This window comes from Chiloscyllium punctatum, chromosome 41 (genome assembly GCF_047496795.1).
Source record: "Chiloscyllium punctatum isolate Juve2018m chromosome 41, sChiPun1.3, whole genome shotgun sequence".
NCBI classification, from domain to species: domain Eukaryota; kingdom Metazoa; phylum Chordata; class Chondrichthyes; order Orectolobiformes; family Hemiscylliidae; genus Chiloscyllium; species Chiloscyllium punctatum.
Window position 1 is genome coordinate 27,389,477 of NC_092779.1, and position 23,167 is coordinate 27,412,643.

At 43.0% G+C, this 23,167-nt stretch overlaps 1 protein-coding gene across 1 annotated transcript in view; it reads right to left on the minus strand.

Moving 5' to 3' along the window:
* Positions 1-11,689, minus strand: part of znrf2b (zinc and ring finger 2b) — a 207,283-nt gene extending 195,594 nt beyond the window's left edge. The window contains exon 1 of the mRNA XM_072560612.1: positions 10,265-11,689. Coding sequence (XP_072416713.1) covers positions 10,265-10,754 — 490 coding nt within the window. The 5' untranslated portion in view covers positions 10,755-11,689. The remainder of the gene's footprint in view (positions 1-10,264) is intronic.
* Between the last annotated feature and the right edge of the window lie 11,478 nt (positions 11,690-23,167).

A 23,167-nucleotide genomic window follows, 5' to 3' on the forward strand; every position in this document is an offset into this window, starting at 1 on the left:
AGTTATATCCAGATAAATATTTGTACCTCATGTTATCTGGATTAAAGCTTCCATAATCCAGGGATATGCATCAATTTACCTTTCTCTTGTGAAAATTTCTTTCAGGGATTATCTTGAGTTAGAAAAGTTTTAAAATACATTGCACACAGCATAATGAAGGCAGGTTTAGGTTGAATTGTCACAGAAGTAGACTCCTGAACCAGCCAACACTACCAAATCCAGTTCCCTTACTAAAGCAGCAGGGGATTTTGCCACCAGGAGCAAAGAGATGGACTTAGCAACTAAAACAAAGTTCAGAGTGTAAGTATTCCAAACACGTGACATTAAGGACATTCTGAGTGCAAACATTGTAACTGACATCACACAGTGAATGAAGAGAACGACAAAGGTACATAAACCTTTTAAATCCACAAAGTTGACCCTCAAAGACACTGTTCCAATTACATCCCGAGTATAATAGAGTAACATATAGTTATCACATTAACCTTTGATGCATCACAGAAAGAAACCCTGCATTCCTATTAATCGGCAAACTATCAGATGTATGATAGAAACAGAATTCAATATAAATACCCAGGGGATGGATCCATTAATTAAGACACTGGCCATTATTTAATTATGTGTTTGATCTAATAAGTTATCAAAGAGCCACTCATGAAATTATGAATCCCATGACACAAACCTCGATAATGCATCCATGACTTCCAAACTTGACAGGACACAGTGAAGTAGAAAGAAAGAGGTTGTACTTGTACTTTTCATGATGCTAGCACATTGCAAAGAACTTTGCAGCCAATGAAATGGCTCTGAAGTGTAGTTACTACAATAGGAAATAATGGCAAGCAGCTTACTCTGTCTGTAGAAACTGCATGACCAGTTGAACTGTTAACGTGATGTCACTTGAGTGATAGGTGGCAGGCAGCAGGAAGGACATCTGGTGAGCTCTTCCAATCCCCTTGGAAAGTAGCATGAGAACCAAAAAATAAACCGTCTTTTAACAAAGCCTAACAAAAATTATGGCTTGAGGTGTTAAGTGGAGTAATTTGGGACCATGCTGACAAGGCACACTGCAAATTCAGTTAGCTGATCTTGGTTGGAGCAAACGCTAAGCTGATGTTTGATTGATTTGTTAGGTGGGAGTTGGTATGTTACATTCACCTCACAAAGGAGAGATTGCCCTTCAAGGGGGTTGCCAGTCAGTTCAGAGCCAAATTTATACAACAGTATGCGTAGCAAGATAGAGGTAAATCTTGCTTATATATTACTAGTAACACAAGCTAATTTGAGCATATCTAATGTGCTCAACATTCTGCAAAGTCAAGGAAGGTGCTTGCAATATTCCAGGATTCTGGAAGAGACGGAATGGCAACCGTCTGAGACCATGTGAGGGTTATGGCCAGCTAAGGGGAAACTTCTGCTCACAAGGTCAGGCAATCTACTTAGAGAAAAACATCACATGTTCAGTTAGTGAATATATCTATCAGAGTGTCAAAATTTACTCCACGTGAGGACCAGGATTATAAATCAACATATCTGGAAGGGAGCAAGGGGTGTTGGAAACCCAAAGAGTTGAATTACAAAAATGTTTGAGAACCTATTTTGCTCTTTAACATCAACTGAATCTCGAACTACTGTTTGCGAAGTTCCAACCTCTCTCTGGCCTTAATCCAGACTACAACAAGGTTAAAGACACCTTGGAAAAATAGCATAACCCAATAGTTGACCACATGTTGCCCAGCTACTACTTTATGTGTGTCGGTGGCACAGTGATTAGCACTGCTGCCTCACAGCGCCAAAGACCTGGGTTCAATTCCCACCTCAAGCAACTGTTTGTGTGAAGTTTGCACATTCTCCCCATGTCTGTGTGGGTTTCCTCCAGGGGCTCTGGTTTCCTCCCATAGTCCAAAAATGTGCAGGTTAGGTGAATTGGCCATGCTAAATTGCCCGTAGTGTTAGGTGTAGGGGAATGGGTCTGGGTGGGTTGCTCATCGGAGGGTCGGTGTGGACTTGCTGTGCCGAAGGGCCTGTAGATTACTGTAAGTGATCTAATTTCTTATTTATCACAGCCATGATAAACGACGTTTTGTGTAAAAGAGCAAACGTTGAAACAATTTAGCAACAAATTTAAAGTTTGATGCATTACAAGACACCACCGAACGGTGTATGGAGACATTATGGTTAACGTTATAATTTTGCAGAGGGTTACGGCCACTGTGTTACAGAGTAGTTGGAGCAGCATTAAGTATACTGAACACGCAGCCAGCTGCTATACAAAAGGGGGGGCGGGGGGGCTTTTCACTAATAGTACACGCCCGGAGAACATCCAACCCAGGAATACGGACAACACCTGCCAGCTCACTGCAACTACTGAAGGACATTGAAGCAGACATGCGCAAAGACGAGCAATATAAAAAAATTACACCGAGACAAGTCACGACAAGAAAATCCATTTCTGGGGCAGGTTTTCGTTGCTGCAGGAAGGCAGGCCGTTTGTTTCCTGTCTGTAGTATAATCAGCCCTCGCTGCAGCCAACCCCGCTCCATGTCGTGAAACAAGTTGCACACACGCACGAGGTCTCAACTCCTGAAAGTCAAACCCAAAGCGCGACACGGGAGACAAACTGCCCTGTTGGCCGTCAGGCTGCAAATGAACACTCAGCACTTTGTTTCCACGCTTTGGCTGCCTTCTGCGGCCCACGGGTACACTGTCCAAATGAAGTGTCTTTAAAATTAACTTTCACCGGGCCAGTTGGTCAGAGAAGTCTCGTCATCAGCTGTTTAAAATTAAAATCACTGGCTATTCCCTATGTCGAGAAATGCAGTCAGTTCTGGACACTAGCTCAGGAAGGATACATCGCCCTTGGAGTGGGTGCAGTGCTGATCCATCAGAATGATAAATCATGCAGACAAGTTGCAAAGTCAAGCCTTATATTCCCTTATATATATATAGATAATAAAGGGCTGGTGTAATTAAGATTAATGATGAATTAATTATCTGAATCGGATAACTGAAGGCTTTGATGGGGAAAAATAATCCAGAATAAAGTGGCCTACAGTAATCCTAAAAGTAATAACGTAGCCAATCAGGGATGAAAACCAGGAAATCAACTTCTGACAAGAGTGAAATGGAAATCTGGAAAAGTCTCCCTCAAAAAGATACTGAGGCTCAGTCAACTGAAAAATTCAAAACTGAAACTAATATTATTTTTGATAGGCAGGAGCATTGAGGGACATGGAGACAAGGAGGGAAAATGGCATCACTATATAAAATCAGCCAGGACCCAAATACATGACAGATTAAATTTGAGGGGTTGAATAGCCTACTCCTTGTACTATGCAGGTCAATTGTAGGCGTTTTACCAACTAATAGGTCTAAGGAAGCAAATTATTAGAGCCATAATCCTTCATCACAATGCAGCTGCAAGTGAATACTCTTAAATGGGCACTAAAGTTAAGTAACCTTATCATATTTGCATAGTTCGCCAATATTCACTTCTTTGGGAGAACAAAAGGAAATTAATCTTAAATAAATGATTCAATGTGCAACCACATTATGACTGATCATGCTAACCACAAAAATAAAAATGTCTTGTTTCAATTATATGTAACCTCAGTGAATCCACACTTGGAGGACTGTTCTGAGGAAGGGTCACTGGACCCAAAACGTTAACTGATTTCTCTTCATAGATGCTGCCAAACCTGCTGACCTTTTCCAGCAATTTCTGTTTTTGTTTGTGCTGGAACATTGTGTAAACCTTTACTCTCCTGACCCAAGGAAGGATAATTATTTTCATTCAACATGTTCATACTTGTCATGATACGCCTACCAGACAGGTGGGGCTTGAAGTAAGACCTTGTGACACAGAGGCAGGGACACTACCACTGTGTGACAAAACCCTCTTAAAGAAGGATATGCTTACCATAGAAACTGTGCAATGAAGGTTCACCAGACTGATTCCTGAGATGGTCAGATTGTCCGTCAACAAGAGATTGTGGAGACAAAGGCGGACATTCTCTCTAGTTTAGAGCACTGAGGGCTGATCCCATTGACATGCAGAATTCTTACATGGCTCAGGAGGGTAGATACAGAAAAGATGCATTCATTGGCTGTGAGGATTGGTCTAGAACCAAGAGACATAGTCTCAGAATAATATTTTTTTATTCATTCATTTATTTATTTTTTCCCATTCAGGAGGTGGTAAATCCCAGAATACTGAGATCTGTGAAAGCTCAGTCATTGCGCACATTCGAGACAAAGGTCAACAGATTATTCGTTATTAAAACAAAGGCAATGGGCAGAGAATGGGAAAATGAGGTGGGTCTATTTGAAAGGCAGAACAGACTCAGGGGTCTGAATGGCCTCATCCTGCTCCTATTTCCTACATTCCAATGTTGTTAAGAACAACTTTAGAATACTTGGCCTGAACAGGAAGTATCAACCACTCTTATCAAGTTTTTATATAATTCAAACCCATCATAGAACCATAGAATGAAACAGCACAGAAAGTGGATATTTGCCTGCACCAGCTGTTTGTTGGAGCTATCCAATTTAGATCATCCTCTTAGTCTTTTACCATTGTACTGTAATTATTTTCCCCCTCAGGCTTTTATCTAATTATTTTTTGTATATCATGATTGAATCTGCTTTCACTTCCCCTTCAAACAATGCATTCCAGATCAGAAGACCTTGCCATGTTATAAGCAAATGTTTCCTCTTGTTGTTGCTGATACCTTTACAACGCATATTCAATTTGTAGCCTCTAAGTAGTAACCATTTTATCACTTTTTTTATTTACTCTCATAGCTATTAGTAGTTTTGATTGTCTCTAGCAAATCTTGTCTTAGCCTTCTCCATTCTAAGAACCACACACAAATAAAGAATATCAAATTGGTGCCATTCCAGTAAATCTCTTCTGTTCTTTCTTCAAAAGACTTGGCATCCTTAATAAGGAGTGGTACCCAGAATTTAATAATACTCCAGCTAAACCCAACTGGTATTTTAGAAAGGTTTAGCATCACAGCCTTGCTTTTGTACTCTGTTCCTCTGCTGATAAAACCAAGGATTCCATGTGTTTCACAACTTGTTTTACCATGCTTAAAATTTGTGAACAGTATGTACACCATGAGGTGGCTCTTTTCCTGAGTCCTCTTCTAAGACTGTACTATTTAGTTCATAACTCATCCTTCAAACCAAAACACACACAGCAGCATTAAATGTCATTTATTCATTTCACCAATCAATGTTCTCCTGAAAGATTTTGCTCTCCTCCTCAGTGTTTACTACACATTTGATTACGTTTACGAGATTTTCATCATTTGAAGACCTCCCCTCCTCCTTTTACTCCCATATTTCCTAGATACAGGAACAATGGTGGAGAACTTCCAGGTCCTGGTTGCTGCAAATCAGGAGTCATTCTCAGCTATTGAAAGTTGCAAGGCAGAGATTCCAGGGTGTAACTTACACTGGAACTCCAGTCTTCCTGTCCACCAGAAATGGCTCAATGGGGACTTGGCAATGAGTAAACCAGGGGCCGGTTATCCAGGACATACCTAGGTTTTTGTTTAAAACCCGGAGTAGTAGGCATGGATGCAGTTGGAGAAACTAGAGTGAAAAATTGATTAAAGATTAGCTTTAAAACACTTGTGAAAACTGAACTGAAGGTAGACCTCAAGGGTACAGTTTTGTTTCAACTGCGCATTTCCTCTCAACAATTGAACCATGCTGAAGACACAGAGGAAGCTTCCCACCATAGCTGATGTAAAAGCTAAGAATGCAATTTAGAATGCAGTTAACAGTGTAAGCTACAGCATTGTTGCTGACAGGAAGATCTGGGCTATTAATCTCCCTATCGTTCCTTCCTTGAGCCAGTGACTGTAATCAGTGACTACAGCATTCTCCCTTTCTGTTCCCTTGCACAATTCATTACTCTATAACCTTGCCACTAATAATGATGCTTATAAATCACTAACCTTTTCCAAAAGACAACTAAAATTAGGCACAAAATGCTAACCTTGCCAATGTTATCCAGATCCCATCAATGAATACTGCAGAAAAAAAAGCTGCCTGGAAATGTACAAGTGTGACAAAACCTAACCACTTCCTCATAGAAGTGCCCAGCCTCCATTCAGTGTTTACCAATAGACAGGCCAACTGAAAGCTGGCAACAACTCGTGACTGACCCCATATCCCATTACTGCAGGGCATGTGTTACTACACAAGGGGTTCCTTATCATTTTCAACAGCTGTCAAACAACTATTAGAGAATATTCACAGAACCACAATAGATTCTTGTATTGAGAATTCATCACCGTATATATTAATAAACAGCACCATGTCACCAATAGTTACAAATTTGAAATACTGTGCTTACACAGTCAAAATACAGCAGTCGTGCAACTCAGCCAAAATCATCCTATTTGGTATGACAATTATAATGAAGTTGTTTGCTGATAAGAAAAAGTTAAGCAATAACTTCTCTATCATCAACTCAAGTTCACTAAAGTTTGTTTAAAAATGACAAGCTTTCAGAGCACTGCTCCTTTTTCACCTGATGAAGGGGCAGTGCTCCGAAAGCTTGGTGATTTTAAATAAACCTGTTGGGCTATAACCTGGTGTTGTGTGACTTCTGACTTTGTCCACCCCAGTCCAACACCAGCAGCTCCGTATCAAGTTCACGAAGCCATTGTAGAAGTATTTGTTTTCCAACTATCATAAAATAAACAGGTTTTGGACGGTGAGGGTTTAAAAAAAACTGAAAAGTCACATAGCACCTAATATGACATTATTTCTGAACTTGCAGTCAGATTTACATCTATTACAGCAACTCTGACAGGAAAGCATCAGTTGTCATTTAATTAATATACACTTTCATTAAGTGCTCCCCAACATTTACCTTTGTTTGTTCGAGGATCTTTGATGCAATGGAAATAACCTTTCAGCTCTTCAAATTGGTAACAGATTTTTCTTTGTGAAGACTTTGCCCCCTTTTAAACACAATTTCTGTTTTAAACCAGGCTTGCTTATCAATGTCAGAACTGTAACTTCCTCATCCAACAGTTTATTACAGAGCAGTGGAATTCCCCTGCTGTTAGACCAGTTCTGAAAATAGTTTGATTCTCAAAGTCAGTTCAGTTAAAAGACTAATGAGTTCATCATCCTTCTCTGACCTCTACCGAAACAAGCTGAACAGATTGAAACATTGGATTGTACTGATGCCCTCTTCCAGAAGGGGACCTGCTGGACATGTTGAACTACTAAATAAATTCATCCCTACCTTTTGAGTAGGCAACATTAGGAAAGCAAAGGTGAAATGTTTAAGAAGTATTTTTAATGATAAATTAAGAATAGGTAGGAAAATGAGCAAAAAGCGAATAATTGCATTTTCATAACAATAACAGAGATCTGGCTCATAGAAAAAAGAATAAGGAACCGAATGATCACTTTCAATAATAAAGACTACTAAATAGCATAAGACACCATCGTGCTGAGAGCAGTTTATCAGCATTGAGATGGGTTTGGCCAACTAATAGACCACAAGAGTTCAGATCAAGGAAGGAGGCAGTTCAAGATGGCATTTGTATCTAGTGAATTGTTACAAGGATCAGTATTGGGGCCATTGATATTTACGATATATATTAATGACTTGGGTGAGAAAAATGAATGTACTACAGCCAAGTTTTCAGATGACATAAAATGGATGGGAAGTCAATAAATTGTGAGGATGATATAGAAGTCAATAGAGGGATATAGACAGGCTATGTGAGTGGATGTAAACTTGGCAGGTGGAAAACATAGGGTTATGCACTTTGGCAGGAAGAATAAAGGAGTTGAATGCCATTTAAATAGGGAAAGGCCAGTGAAAACTGCAGCACAGAAGGATGTGGAATGTCCTAGTACATGAATTACGAAAAACTTGCAATCACATTCAGTGAGTAATAGGGAAGGCAATTAGAATGTTGGTCTTCATGTCAAATGGAATGGAGTTAAAGTGACATCTTGCTACAATTATACAAGGCACCAGTGAGAGCACAGCTAGAATAACGTGAACAATTTGGCTGTCTTAATATATTCGCACTGGAAGTAGTCCAGAGAAGCTTCACAGGTTGATCCCAAATATAGAGGAATTTTCTTAAGAGGTGCGGTACAGTAGGTTGACTTGTACTCATTGCAATTTAGGAGCATGAGAGTTCTTATTGAAACAAACAAGACTCTTAGGGGGCTCAAAATAGTTGAGACGTTGCTTCCTTGGTGGGAGAATTGAGTTGCAGAGGGCATAATCTCATAATAAGGCATACAATTATCTCATAATAAGACAGAGGAGGAGAAGAAATTTCTTCTCTCAAGGGGACAGTAAATCTACAGCATGCTTTACCGTAGATGGCTGTTGAGGCTGAGGTGTTAAGTATATTCAAGGCTGAGATAGACAGATTTTTAATCGACAAGGGAATCAAGGCCTATAAGGATAAGGCAGGAAAGTGGAATTGAGGGTTAGAAGATCAGCCATGATCTCATTGCATGGCAGAATTGCCTTGAAGGGCTGAATGGCCTACTTCACTCCTTTGTGTAACTCTAGCTTTTTACTTTCATTTTGTTTTTAAATCAAATTCAAATATTCAAACGGCAATGATGGGATTTGGCACACATTTCCTCGATCTCTAGCTCAGGGCTCCTGCTGTTCCAGGATCATAACCGTTGCACAACCTACATAATGGAACCTATTTAAAAGCTGGAAGTAAATTACTTCACGACAAAATTAGTCACAGGTACATATTTCAAAATCTTCCCAACAACTGTCCACCACAGGAAGAATAGAGCTTAGTGGAGAGTGGATGTCTCCCTGCAGAGAGGACAGAGGCATGTGGAAGTCCCCCTCTGTACCCCTCCCCATATATAATGGGAAAATAGGACAGTAACCTGGTGTCAAATTGTTCATCAATCTTCCTGGTTATAGTGGCTGAATGGTTCGATATCTCCAGGCAGAATAGTGGGGTTGGAAGAAATTCATAAGGAACACAAAGAAAGATAAACTATGTGATAAGCACAAAATTGATATATTTTCAGTCATGTGTCTCTATGGGTTTTTAAATTCCCAATCATCCTTCTTACCCAATTCTAAGTTGTACTGCTGTGTGAACATCCTGACTAGCCATTTACTATAACACATGGCGAGACTTTCAGCACTAGAGTGGTGAGCTATGTAATGGGAGCTGAACACATTCAAGAACGACCGCAGTGGTGCCTGGAATAGTCCAAACTTTGCTCAACTGATCTTGGAAAAGCTACTGAGATGAGGTGTTGGTAGGAGGCCATGCGATTCCCCACAGAAAACATCCTGACCATAGAGATCCCTCACGCTCAAAGGAGAGAGGAACTGATTGACTGCACACCACGCCTGAGGAAGGGGCGAGTGAGAGAGCAGGAGTCAGCCGGGTTACACTTCTTTAGGATGTCAAGCTCCTCAATCATTTGGCCGAGTTTATACCGAGGATTCACTGAACTGGCTTTGGGTAAAGTGACTATATAAACACTCAGGCGCTGCAAATTGCTTTCACGAATCAGAACCCGGTAGTTGAGTAAATAATGTATTGAGGAATAAGCAACGCGTGCCGGTGGGAGTTGTGAAAGTCCCTCGCCGTGATTGCTCAGCACTGAATCTCCCTCCACATCACCTGTTAACAGCCAGCCAAAGCGGGGGAACAAAGACATGTTTTGAAAACACAGCTGTAAATAATAGGAAAGGTGCTACAGAATGAAAACAAATTTGTCTGCGGTGCAGGTGAAATACTTGGGGAACTGGGGGCTCCTCACAAAAGCACGATCGCTGTCCGGATGCAGGAGAGCCACGCAAGAGTTCACATATTGACAAGGCAGTGCTGGTCAGCGTAAGAGATCCTGATTAATCTCTAGAATTCATCATCTAATTTAGGACAGGGGTAAGGGCCGGGGAATCCGCGTTGAGTGGGAGGAATGGAACCTGTTAAAATTGGGCCGAAGTGTTTCAATGATTTTTTTAAAATATCAATAAGAAATCCCTCTTCCACCAGAGTCCCAATACAAAGGAGCCTTCGGTTTGTGAAGAGACCTATCTGCACACCGTTAAAAATCACACAACACCAGGTTATAGTCCACAACACCAGGTTATAGTCCACAACACCAGGTTCAATTGGGCTATAACCTGGCGTTGTGGGGTTTTTAACTTTGTTCACCCCATGGACATCTCCAAATCATGTCAGCACACCGCCCGCGTTTCTAAAGAAGCGCTTACCTCCGAATAAGTGCGGCGACAGGTGAGCGGGCAGCGAGCCGATGAGTAAGCGGGGAGCTGAGCCGTGTCCCCCCGGCCGCTCGGGCGTCCTTTCCTCCGGGGTGCTGCCCTCCGACTCCTCCTGCGAGCTGCAAGTTCCGCCGCTGTTGGGGATGCTGACGGACTGGTTCCTGCTGCTGCTGGTGGCAGCCGCTGACCTGAAACCACCGGCAGCGGGAGGTGGGACCAGGGGGGCAGGAGGAGGCGGCGGGGAGAGCAAGTGCAAGCGGCCGCTGGGGCTCAGAGCGGCGGCGGCGGCGGCGCTCCTACCGCCGGAGGTAGCGGCCAGCCCGGAGCTCTGGCCCGAGGTAGAAGCGGCTGCAGCTCCCGCCCCTCCGACCGAGCGGCTGCTCCCGTTGCTGCTGCTGCTGCTCGTGTGCGAGGGCAGGTCGGAGCCCGAGTAAGCCCGGGTGCGACCGCTCGGAGCCGGGCTGCTCTGTTTTGCCCCCATGGGGGTGACCAGGAGGGGAGAGGGGAAAGGCAGGCGCTTCTCAAATCGCTCTCCAGCAAACTTCTGAGCCACTTTCTTCCGCTCCTGGGTCCTTCTCTTCCCCTCCCCTCCTCCCCCAGTAAAGAAAGAGACTCCCAGTGTTTCTCTCGAATCCACCGCTTGTTCTGCTGATAATCTCCACAAATAAAAGAATTTAAAACAAAGCACCGGATCGTGTGTGTGTGTGAGATGAGGAACAGAAAGATCCCAGTCAGGAAAGCGAGTCGGCTTCAGCGGATACCGTTTCTGCAGCCCCTTGTGGGCAGGAGATCCGAAGCGGCGTTGCAGACAGGGAGAAAGGTTCAGCAAGTGGCCCGAGGGTGAGTGTCCCGCAACCGGCGGGAGTGCCGCGCTGGCTCCGCTCCCGATTCAGCTCCTGCTGCCGTTCCTCTGGACTGCTGCTGCCCCGCACTATCCGCCATCTCAGCGCTAAACCAACAGCATGGCAATCGGAACAAAAACAAAAGTGAGCTGTTGCTTTTCCTTTCTTTGTTTCTCTCTCTGTTGCTTCACCTATTTCCTCTTCCCCGCCCCTGTTTTGCCTTCCTCACGCTCTGGGAGCTCCTGGCATGCTGCTCGACAGGGGGACATCCAAACGCCGACACACACGCATCATTACAGTCCAGAGGACGGCCACATTAACACCGACACACATTCACAACAGACACAAGAGACTTACTCAATGACTGACTGACTGGCCACCCCCTTCCTCGCGTCAGGGCACGTCACAAACAGCAGGAAGAGATCACACAGTCATAATGAGAAATAGAGAGAGAGAGAGAGAGGAAACAATACACAGATATCACGGTTAACAATGAGAAACAGAAAGAGACAGGGAACAATTTTCTGAGACCACACAGTAACAATGAGAGAGAGAGACAGGAACAATGCATACAGATCACACAGTAACAGTGAGAGAAAGAGAGACTGGAATCGAGACCATACAGTAATAATGAGAGAGACAGGAACAATACATAGAGACCACAGTAACAATGAAAGAGAGAGACTGGAATCGAGTCCACACTAATAATGAGAGAGAGAGAAACAATACATAGATATCAGACGGTAACAATGAAAGAGAGAGAGAGAGAGAGGCAGGATCAATACACAGAGATGACACAGTAACAGAGAGACTGGAATCGAGATCACATAGTAACAAAGAGAGGGAGACAGGCACAATATATAGACATCACACAGTAACAAGGAAAGAGATTTGAATCGAGACTACACAGTAATAATGAGAGAGAGAGACGAACAATACATAAATATTACACAGTAACAATGAGAGAGAGAGGAACAGTGCAACGATAACCCATTAACAATATACAGAGATCATACAACAATAATGAGAGAGGCAGATAGGGGACAATATACAATGATCACAGTGACAATTAGGGAGAGAGATGGAACAATACACAGAGATCACATTGTAAAAATGAAAAGGCAGATATGAACTATCTATAGAGATCACACAGTAATAATGCGATACAGAGATAGGGAACAATACAAGAGATCAGACATTAATAAAGAGACAAAAACAGAACAATATACAGTGATAAAATAGTAACAATGAGAAATAGATAGACCGAATAAGATCACAGTAACAATGAGAGGGAAGAGACAGAATAATACAGAGATCAGACAGTAACAATTAGAAAGAGAGAGAATGTGTGACAGGGAATAATACACAGAGATCAGACAGTAACAATGTAAGAGAAAAATATGTAGACAGATGACAATACACAGATCAGACAGTAACAATGTGTGTGTGAGAGAAAATGTGTGACAGAGAACAATACACAGAGATCAGACAGTAACAATGAAATTATGACCTCGATCAATGCAGACATCACCAAGTAATAATGAATGAGAGAGACAGAGAACAATGCCCAGATCACACAGTAACAGTGAGACAGATAGGGAACAGCATACAGATGATCACACCAAACAATTAAGGTGAGACATGGAACAATACACAGAGATGACACAGTAATAATGAGGGAAGAGAGACAGAAAGAATGGGAGTACAGCACAGGTAGACAGAATGGTGAAGAAGGCATACAGAATGCTTGCCTGCATTAACCAGTTCATAGACTATCAGAGCAAAGAAGTCTTGTTCCAACTTTATAAAATCTTCGAGGAGAAAGTGAGGAATGCAGATGCTGGAGATCAGAGCTGAAAATGTGTTACTGGAAATGCGCAGCAGGTCAGGCAGCATCCAAGGAACAGGAGAATCGACGTTTCGGGCATAAGCCCTTCTTCAGGAATGAGGAAAGTGTGTCCAGCAGGCTAAGATAAAAGGTAGGGAGGAGGGACTTGGGGGAGAGGTGTTGGAAATGCGATAGGTGGAAGGAGGTCAAGGTAAGGGTGATAGGCCAGAGTGGGGTTGGGGCGGAGAGGTCAGGAAGAAGATTTCAGGTTAGAAAGGCGGTGCTGAGTTCGAGGGATTTGACTGAGACAATGTGGGGGGAGGGGAAATGAGGAAACTGGAGAAATCTGAGTTCATCCCTCGTGGTTGGAGGGTTCCTAGGTGGAAGATGAGGCGCTCTTCCTCCAACCGTCGTGTTGCTATGGTATGGCAATGGAGGAGTCCAAGGACCTGCATGTCCTTGGTGGAGTTGCTGGAGGCTTCGGATTTGTTGTAGGTACTGTCCCCCTTAGTCCAAGAACTTCCCACCTACGTTCGGGACACCACCCACGCCCTCCACCTTCTCCATGATTTTTGCTTCCCCAGTCCCCAACGCCTTATCTTCACCATGGACATCCAGTCCCTGTACACCTCCATCCCCCATCACGAAGGACTCAAAGCCCTCTGCTTCTTCCTTTCCCGCCGTACCAACCAGTACCCTTCCAGTGACACCCTCCTTCATCTGACTAAACTGGTCCTCACCCTGAACAACTTCTCTTTCCAATCCTCCCACTTCCTCCAAACCAAAGGAGTAGCCATGGGCACCCGCAAGTGCCCCAGCTATGCCTGCCTCTTCGTAGGATATGTGGAACAGTCCATCTTCCGCAGCTACACTGGCACCATCCCCCACCTTTTCCTCCGCTACATCGATGACTGTATTGGCACTACCTCGTGCTCCCACGAGGAGGTTGAACAGTTCATCCACTTTACCAACACCTTCCACCCCGACCTCAAATTCACCTGGACCGTCTCAGACTCCTCCCTCCCCTTCCTAGACCTTTCCATTTCTATCTCTGGCGACCGAATCAACACAGACATTTACTATAAACCGACCGACTCCCACAGCTACCTAGACTACACCTCCTCCCACCCTGCCCCCTGTAAAAATGCCATCCCATATTCCCAATTCCTTCGTCTCCGCCGCATCTGCTCCCAGGAGGATCAGTTCTAATACCGTACAACCCAGATGGCCTCCTTCTTCAAGGACTGCAATTTCCCCCCAGACGTGATCGACGATGCCCTCCACCGCATCTCTTCCACTTCCTGCTCCTCTGCCCTTGAGCTCCGCCCCTCCAACCGCCACCAGGACAGAACCCCACTGGTCCTCACCTACCACCCCACCAACCTCCATGTACAGCGTATCATCCGCAATCATTTCCGCCACCTCCAAATGGACCCCACCACCAGGGATATATTTCCCTTCCCTCCCCTATCAGTGTTCCGAAAAGATCACTCCCTCCGTGACTCCCTCATCAGGTCCACACCCCCCACCAACCCAACCTCCACTCCCGGCACCTTCCCCTGTAACCACAAGAAATGCAAAACTTGCACCCACGCCTCCTCCCTTACTTCCCTCCAAGGCCCCAAGGGATACTTCCATATCCACCACAAATTCACCTGCACCTCCACACACACATCATCTATTGCATCCGCTGCACCCGATGTGGCCTCCTCTACATTGGGGAGACAGGCCGCCTACTTGCGAAACGTTTCAGAGAACACCTCTGGGAAACCCGGACCAACCAACCCAACCACCCCATAGCTCAACACTTCAACTCCCCCTCCCACTCCACCAAGGACATGCAGGTCCTTGGACTCCTCCATCGCCAGACCATATCAACACGACGGTTGGAGGAAGAGTGCCTCATCTTCCGCCTAGGAACCCTCCAACCACAAGGGATGAACTCAGATTTCTCCAGTTTCCTCATTTCCCCTCCCCCCACCTTGTCTCAGTCAAATCCCTCGAACTCAGCACTGCCTTCCTAACCTGCAATCTTCTTCCTGACCTCTCCACCCCCACCCCACTCTGGCCTATCACCCTCACCTTGACCTCCTTCCATCTATCGCATTTCCAATGCCCCTCCCCCAAGTCCCTCCTCCCTACTTTTTATCTTAGCCTGCTGGACACACTTTCCTCATTCCTGAAGAAGGGCCTATGCCCAAAACGTCGATTCTCCTGTTCCTTGGATGCTGCCTGACCTGCTGCGCTTTTCCAGCAACACATTTACAACTTTATAAAACATTGGTTAGGCCACAGATTGAATATTATGTGCATTCCTGGTTGCCATGCTATTGGAAGGAAATGACTGCACTGCAGAGAGTGCAGAATGGATTCACCTGGATGTTGCCTGGAATGGAAAGTCTCAGTTATGACACAACACTAGATAGGCCAGATTAAGTTTCCTTGAAGTAGAGGAGACTGAGGAGAGATCTGATTGATGTCTACAAAATTATGAGAGGTATAGACGCTGAGTGGTGGCACAGTGGCTAGCACTGCTGCCTCAGCACCACGGACCCAGGTTCAATTCTACCCTCAGGTGACTGTTTCTGTGGAGTTTGTACATTCTCCCCATGTCTGTGTATGTTTCCTCCAGATGCTCCGGTTTCCTCCCACAGTCCAAAGAAGTTCAGGTTAGGTAGATTAGCAATGCTAAATTACCCATTGTGTTCAGAGATGTGCAGGCTCTGTGGATTAGTCATGGGGAATATGGGGTTATAGGATAGGGAATGGGTCTGGGTGGGATGCACTTCAGAGGGTTGGTGTCAGCTAAATGGCCTGCTTCCACACTATAGGGATTCAATGATTCTAGACAGAGTAGATTCTGAAAATCCTTTGCCTATGGCAGACATGCCTAAGACCAGGGGGCATACGTTTATGGTGAGGAGCAAGTGGTTTAGAGGAGATCTGAGAAATAATCTCTTCACCCAGATAGTGGTAGAAACATGGAACATACTGCCCGAGAGGGTAGTGGGGGCAGATACTCTTGCAATGTTTAAGAAGCATCTGGATGAGTACTCAAAGGCATAATAGGTTATGGATCAAGTGCAGTTAAGTAAGATCACTGTAGTTTGAGGTTTGTTATTCAGCATATACAAATGGCCTGTTTCCATGCTCTATGATGCTGGTAAAATATAGAGCAATCACACAGCAATAAAGAGAGAGAGATGGAACAGAGAGAACAGATAGTAAAAATGAAAGTTAGACTTGGAACAATGAACAGAAATCACACAGTAACAATTAGAGAGAAGTGATGTGGAACCATGAATAGAGAGATCAGACAGTAACAGTGAAAGTGAAACATTGAACAACACACAAAGATTACATGGTAAGAAGTAAAGAGATAGACATGGAACAATACACAGAGAGGTCTCAGAGTAACAATCTGAGTGAGACATGGAGCAACACAAAAAGAGACACACTGCAACAAAGCAAGAGAAAAGTGCGCAACAATACGCAGATCACACAATAACAATTTAAAAGGCAGACATGGAACACTACAAAGAATGGTCACACTGCAACACTGAATGATATAGATATGGAATAATACAGAGAGAAGTCACATTATAACAATGAGAAAGTGGCATAGGACAATACAAAGAGTGATCAGACAATTAAAATGATAGATTTAGAACAATATACAGAAAATTACACAGTAACAATCAATGAGATACAAGAAGGACAATCTGGATATAGATCACAAAGTACCAATGAGAAAGAGAGTCATGGAACTTCACAAAATAACAATGACAAGGATAGATACGGACGAATAGAGAGAGAGATCACATAGTAACTGAGAGTGAAATGTGAACAATACAGAGAGATTGCACAATAGAAAAGATAGAGGAATAGAACAATACACAGAGACGTAATACAAGGAGAGTGAGGGGACACAATGCACATGGCAATCACAAGTAATGATAATCATAGATTAGAGCATCCCTACAATGTGGAAACAGGCCAATTGGCCCAACTAGTCCACAATGACCCTCTGAAGAGTAACCCATCCAGGCCCAATCCCCGACCCTATTACTCTACATTTACCCCTGACTAATTCCAATAATCTACACATCCTTGAACACTGTTGGGAATTTAGCATGGCCAATTCACCTAATTTGCACATCTTTTGGATTGTGGGAGGAAACCAGAGCACCCAAAGGAAACCCATGCAAGAGTGAGAAATGGAGCAAAAAGTGAGACAAAGAGAGATTGCACTGTAACACTAAGTGAGAATTGACATGGACCAATATACAGGATGATCTCACAGTAACAATGAACAATACAAAGAAATATCAAACTGTAACAATAAGGTAGATGAACATAGAGCAATTGACAGAGATGTCATAACATAACAATGAAAAGGAAACATGGAACAATACACAGATGGATCACACAACAACAATGACAACAACCACAGTGAAATGTGGAGCAATACAGCAATACAGTAATGAGTGAGATGTGGAACAGTAACACAGAATCACACAGTAAAAGTGACAGAGCAGAACATTACATAGAGATTGTGAAGTAACAATGAGAGTGCGAGAAGTGGACTAGTACACAAAGCGAGCACATAGTATCAATGAAAATGAGAATAATACACAGAAATATCAAAAAGTAACAAATGGAGAGACTGAGGTAGAAAAATAAACTGACAGATCACATAATGAAAATGAAAGTGAGACATGGAACAACACAAAGTATCAATGAGTGATGTAGATATGGAACAACACACAGGGACCACACAGATATTGTGACTCTGTGATATTTGTGTATTGTACAATGGGAGAGAAAGATGAATCACACAACAGCCATTTGTGAGATAGTCATTGAAAAATACACACAGAAAGCACACAGTAGCAATGAGATTTAGAACTGGAACAACAAATAGACAGATCATATAGTAACAAGTTGAGAGATAAAAATGGTGCAACACAGAGAGATGACACAGCAACAATGGAAGGGAGACAGCGTATAGGAAAAAATAAACAGTGATATCACACAGTAACAATGGGAACATGACAGACAAAAATACCCAGGGATTACACAGTAACAATCACAGAGTGACAAGAAATAATACACAGATCACACAACAATAAAGGATGAGTGTCAAGGAACAATATAAAAATGTGAGTGATATGTGGGAAAATACACAAGCAAATCACCTGGTAACAATGACAGAGAGAAACATGTAACAACACACATACGGATCACACATTGACAATGAGACATGGGACAATTAACAGAGAAACAGTTAAAAAGAGACATGGAACTATATGGGGAGATAACATCCAGTAACAATGAGAATGTGACAGAGAAAAACACACAAAGATCATACAGTTACAATAAAGGAGAGAGAGAGACATGATCAAATACAGAGGTCAAAATATGACACTGAGTCAGAAGAGGAAAAACACAGAAATCATACAGTTACAATAAGAGAGAGAGAAAGAGAGACATGATCAAAGACAGAGGTCACACTGTAAACTATAAGTCAGAAATGGAAAAACACAAAGGTCATAGTTCCACGACAAACCATTCTCCAGCCCAAAAAATATACACTCACCATCACCTTCTGTTTCCTATCGCTCAGCCAATTTTGTATCCATGTTGCTTCTGTTCCTGTTATACCATGACTTATAACTTCCCTCACAAGTCTGCGGTGTAGCACAGTATCAAATGCTTTAGATCAACAACATTGTTCACATTGAGCCATGATATTACCTCTTCAAAAAAATTCCAGCAAGTTAGGTAAACATGATTTCTTTCCCCATTAGAAATCCATGATGACTCTTCTTAATCAACCCATCTATCTCAATGACTACTAATTCTATTCTGAATAATTGTTTCTAGAAGTTTTCCCACCACCAAAGTTAAACTCACTCGACAGTAATTTCTGGGATTAACCATATAACCTTTCTTGAACAAGTACAGTCAGTGCCCTGCCAATTTCTACCCTCACTTCCTTCAAAATCCTTAAATGCATTTCATACAGTTCTGGTGCCTTGTCAACTAAAAGTCCCAACAATCTATCCAAGACCTCTCATAAATTAATTTTGAATCCTTCTACTGTCACCATGACTAGAATTGCATTCTTCTCTTTTGTAATGATAGGTGGAAATTATTCATTTAACACCTTAGCCATGTCACTTGCCTCCATTTTGAGTTTGGAAATGTGCAAGTATATACAGTTATATTTGTTCTTTCAAAGCATGCATACAACATACATGTCTGAAGTGACACAAATAAAAATTCTGCTCAATGTTAACTTTAACATACTAGTTATAAGTGATAGCTAAACTCGAAAAAAAAGGTTAAGTTACAGATTGTCCCTAATGGTGCTCTGAATCTGAAGCTGTGATGCACACACAAACTGAGAACACGGAAGTTGTGTTCCTGGTATAGCTGTAGCAACTGAGTTCTCTTTGTTTCAGACAATGGGGTAGATTCCAATAAGCAAACAAAAAAAAATCTTCTGCAGGAATCCTCCATGAGTGGTAAAGATGATTTCTGATGGATATACCGCATGCGGTTTTTTTTTTACTGGCACCTGGAGTGGAAGGGGTGACAGCGAGGACCGGAGGCCTAACAGGAATGAAAATTTAAAAAGATTTAAAAGATATAAAGGTTTACCTCATGTATAGGTGGAATGCACACTGAGCAGGAGCAGACACGGGACTGCTGGGTAACTGAGGCTTTATATTTGCGTGCTGACTTTACCTGAAACACTACTCAGGTAGTATCTCCCAGCCGTCCTCCTCCTCTAAGCAAAAAAAAGGTTCTGTGCACCAGATTGATAAAGTTTCTTTATTTTTTTTTAGTTTTTCAGCAGTCTTATTGGGAATTTAGAATAGTGGGAATCGAGGTTAGTGCAGTTGAATGTTCCTCCTGCAGAATGTAGGCAGTAAGGGTCACCAGTATTGTCCCTGCTGACCGCACCTGTGGGAAGTGCACCCAACTCCAGCTCCTCAAAAACCATGTTAGGAACTGGAATTGTTTCTGGGGAATGGTCTTCACCTGAACCAGAGGGGTACCAATATCCTGGAGGGAGGTTGGGGGTGGGGGGGGGCACGGTTGAATTTGCTAATGCTCTTCAGGTGGGTTTAAACTATTTCAGCAGGGGAATGGGAACTGAAATTGTACTTTGGATACAGAGGAGGTTGAGAGTAGTGAAGTCAGAACTAAGATTTCAAGATCGCAAGAAGGCACCACAAGCAGGAAGTTGGTTTGAAGTGTGTCTACTTCATTGCCAGGAGCATCTAAAATAAGGTGGGTGAACTTGCAGCATGGGTTGGGACCTGTGATTGCTATGTTGTGGCCATTTTGGAGACATGGGTAGAGCAGGGACAGGAATGGTTATTGCAGATTTTGGGATTTAGATGTTTTAGGAAGAACAGGGAAAATGGTAAAAGAGGGGGTGGTGTAGCACTGTTAGTCAAGGACAGTACTACAGTTGCAGAAATGACATTTGAGGACTCGTGTACTGAGGTAGTATGGGCTGAGATTAGAAACAGGAAAGGAGAGATCACTCTGTTGGGAGTTTTCTATAGGCCTCCAAATAGTTCTAGAGATGTGGAGGATAGGATAGCAAAGATGATCCTCGATAAGAGCGAGAGTGATAGCGTAGATGTTATGGGGGACTTTAACTTTCCAAATATTGACTTGGAATACTATAGTTCAAGTACTTTAGATGGGTCAGTTTTTCTCCAATATGTGCAGGAGGATTTCCTGACACAGCATGTAGACAGGCCAACAAGGGGTGAGGCCACATTAGATTTGGTTCTGGGTAATGGACCTGGCCAGGTGTTAGATTTCGAGGTAAGTGATAGTGACCACAATTTGGTTATGTTTACTTTAGAGATGAAAAGGGATAAGTATATACCACAGAGCAAGAGTTATAGCTGTGGGAAAGGCAATTATGATGCGATTAAGCAAGATTTAGGATGCATAGAATGGAGAAGGAAACTGTAGGGGATAGGCACCATTGAAAAGTGGAGCTTATTCAAGGACCAGCTACTGCGGTACCAGTCAGGTAGGGAGAAAGTTGTCGAGAGCGGGAGCAATTGTTTAGTAAAGAAGTTGAATCTCTTGTCAAGAGGAAAAAGAAAGCTTATGTTAGGATGAGATCTTATGGCTCAGTTAGGCCACTTGAGAGTTACAGGTTAGCCAGGGTAGACCTAAAGAATGAGCTAAGAAGAGCCAGAAGGGAACATGAGAAGTCATTGGTGGATAGGATCAAGGAAAACCCTAAGGCTTTCTATAGGTATATTAGGAATAAAAGAATGACTAGAATAAGATTAGGGCCAATCAAGCATAGTACTGGGAAGTTGTGCGTGTAGTCAGACGAGATTGGGGAAGTGCTGAATCAACACCTTTCATCAGTATTAACACTAGAAAAAGATAATGTGGTCGAGGAGAATACTGAGATAAAGGCTACTAGACTAGATGGGATTAAGGTACATAAGGGGGAGGTGTTAGCAATTCTGGAAATGGTGATGAAGGGCTTTTGCCCAAAACGTCGATTTTGCTGCTCGTCGGATGCTGCCTGAACTGCTGTGCTCTTCCGGCACCACTAATCCAGTATTTGCTTTCCAGCATCTGCAGTTATTGTTTTTACCCCAAAAATAGTAAGTCCCCTGGGCCAACTGGGATTTATCCTAGAATTCTCTGGGAAGCCAGGGAGGAGATTGTTGAGTCCTTGGCTTTGATCTTTATGTAGCCATTCTCTACAGGAATAGTGCCAGAAGACTGGAGGATAGAAAATGTTGTTTCCTTGTTCAAGAGGGGGAGTAGAGACAACCTTGGAAATTATAGTTCTGTGAGCCTTACTTCGATTGTAGGTAAAGTGTTGGAAAAGGTTATAAGACATAGGATTTATAACCATCGAGAAAGGAATAGGTTGATTAGGCATAGTCAACACTGTTTTGTGAAGGGTGGATCGTGCCTCACAAACCTTATTGAGTTCTTTGACAACATGTACAAACAGGTGGATAATGAAAAAGCATTTGATGTGGTGTATATGGATTTCAGTAAAGCGTTTGATAAGGTTCCACACGGTAGGCTATTGCACAAAATATGGAGACATGGGATCGTGGGTGATTTAGCGGTTTGGATCTGAAATTGGCATCTGAAAGAAGACAGAGTGTGGTGGTTGATGGGAAATGTTCATCTTGGAGTTCAGTTACTAGTGGGATACTGCAAGGATCTGTTTGGGTCCATTGTTGTTTGTCATTTTTATAAATGACCTGGATGAGGGCATAGAAGGATGGGTTAGTAAATTTGCAGATGGCACGAAGGTCAGTAGAGTTGTGGATAGTGATGAAGGATGCTGTAGGTTACAGAGAGACATAGATAAGCTGCTGAGCTGGGCTGAGAGGTGGCAAATGGAGTTTAATGTGGAAAAGTGTGAGGTGATTTACTTTGGAAGGAGCAACAGGAATGCAGAGTACTGGGCTAATGGTAAGATTCTTGATCGTATAGATGAGCAGAGAGATCTCGGTGTCCAGGTACATAGACTTGAAAGCTGCCACCCAGGTTGATAGGGTTGTTAAGAAGGCAAACGGTGTGTTAGCTTTTATTGGTAGAGGGATTGAGTTTCAGAACCATGAAATCATGCTGCAGCTGTACAAAACTCTGGTGCAGCCACATTGGAGTATTGTGTACAGTTTGGGTCACCACATTATAGGAAGGATGTGGAAACTTTGGAAAAGTTTCAGAGGAGATTCACCATGATGTTGCCTGGTATGAAGGAAAGGCTGAGGGACTTTCGTTAGAGAGAAGAAGTTTGAGAGGTGACTTAATTGAGACATATAAGATAATCACAGTGTTAGATAGGTTGGACAGTCAGAGCCTTTTTCCTCAGATGGCAATGGCTAGTATGAGGGGACATAGCTTTAAGTTGAGGGGTAATAGATATAGGACAGATGTCAGAGGTAATTTCTTTAGTCAGAGATTAGTAGGGACATGGAACACACTGCCTGCAACAGTAGTAGACTCGCCAACTTTAAGGCCATTGAAATGGTCATTGGATAGGCATATGGATGACAATGGAATAGTGTAGGTTAGATGGGCTTCAGATTGGTTCCACGTGGTGTCACAACATTGAGAGCCGAAGGGCCTGTACTGCGCTGTAATATTCCATGTTCTATGCACTTTGCTGAGAGGCTTGGAAAGAAATTGCAATGGAGCAAT